The sequence below is a fragment of the Emiliania huxleyi genome (assembly GCF_000372725.1).
Source record: "Emiliania huxleyi CCMP1516 unplaced genomic scaffold EMIHUscaffold_47, whole genome shotgun sequence".
NCBI classification, from domain to species: domain Eukaryota; phylum Haptophyta; order Isochrysidales; family Noelaerhabdaceae; genus Emiliania; species Emiliania huxleyi.
The window spans coordinates 469,485-470,783 of NW_005198467.1; the positions used below are offsets into that span (position 1 = coordinate 469,485).

General features: G+C 56.8%; 1 protein-coding gene across 1 annotated transcript in view; it reads right to left on the reverse strand.

Moving 5' to 3' along the window:
- Window positions 1-384: 384 nt before the first annotated feature.
- EMIHUDRAFT_103209 (hypothetical protein) overlaps window positions 385-1,299 on the reverse strand; it is a gene marked incomplete at both ends in the record, with an annotated part of 1,658 nt that continues 743 nt past the window's right edge. The window contains one exon of the mRNA XM_005768071.1: window positions 385-456. Coding sequence (XP_005768128.1) covers window positions 385-456 — 72 coding nt within the window. The remainder of the gene's footprint in view (window positions 457-1,299) is intronic.

Below are 1,299 nucleotides of genomic sequence, written 5' to 3' on the forward strand. Positions count from 1 at the left end.
GCTAAGAGGTTCCTCTTTTCCGCGCCGCCCCCCCCCCAAGGCGCGCGAGATACACATGTGCTCCGCATCGGGCTACGACGAGCTGGAGTAGACTGGGCGCTAGGGGGGTGCGCGGTCGCAGGGCCACGATAACACGGGTCTCCGAGGGTTAGTCCGCCGCGCTTTGCCTTTGGGTTTCCCCTAGCGGCGGAGCGCCACCCTCTACTCGGGGCTCTAGTAGAAGAGAATACGTACCGTTTGAGTTCATATTTACGCGGGAGTCGGAAAAAGTATTTTGCGCGATGTTCCGCTAGAAAGAGGGGAAATGAAAAAAAGTGCCATTGGCTTTCAGAAAAAAACTTATTATTAACAACGAAGGCGCTCTCAAAAAAAACGCCTCTCAGCTCACCACCTCGCCTTCTCTGTCGGTCTGTCGCTCTCCTGGCCCAGTCCCATCAGTATCAGGCCTAAGGTGTCCTAAACCGCACTTGTCTCGGGTCTTCAAGCTCACGCCGGCTCGTAACACCCTACACACGGCCCTCGCACGCACATTACGAGCTCACAGACACCGCCGGCACGCACTCCCACTTCACACACGCTCAAGCACAACCCCACCAAAGCACAGTCCTGCTCAGGGTGGGCAAGGACCCCGCCACTTGGTGACCCAGGCCGCCCCTGGCTCGCCACTGCACTCGGCTCCTCTGCAGCTGTCTCGGGCTCTCCCACGACAGCACGCCGACGGCAAGCTTTGACGCCCGTCGGATGGACCTGCTGCGGCCACGGCCGATGCACTCATGCAGCTTGGTGCAGGCCTCAACTCAGATGCCGACCAGCCTGGTCTGTGACCTTTGGGGTCTATGGCATGCTTCTCGGGCGCACCCTAAGGTTTTTGTATATAAACGCTGAGAGGGGAGCTGCGGGGCACAAGGTTCAAAACCTACCGTAGCGCAGTATAGAGTATTGAGTATACTCCACTGCCCACGCTTAGAATTCTTTTTGCTCGTGTTACGTGTTAGTGCCACCTAGTAAAGAAACAAATAAATAAAGAAAGCCCTGAACGGAGGGATGCGAGAACGGAGAAGTGACGTCACGCCGAATTCTTCTATCTTTTGCACACTTCTTTTAGAAAGAATTCTTTTTGCTCAACTTTCCTTCGCTCTATCTGCGAGGGCTCTCTGGTGTTCTACTAAGCGGGAGAGCGGAACGACGTCGTCGCTTACGTCTAGAGTACGCTAACTTGCGGCCGTCCTCCCCGCCCCCGCCCCATGCCCCAGGTCGCCGAGCGCAACTCAGCCGCGGTCGGAGCTTCTGTCTCTAGTC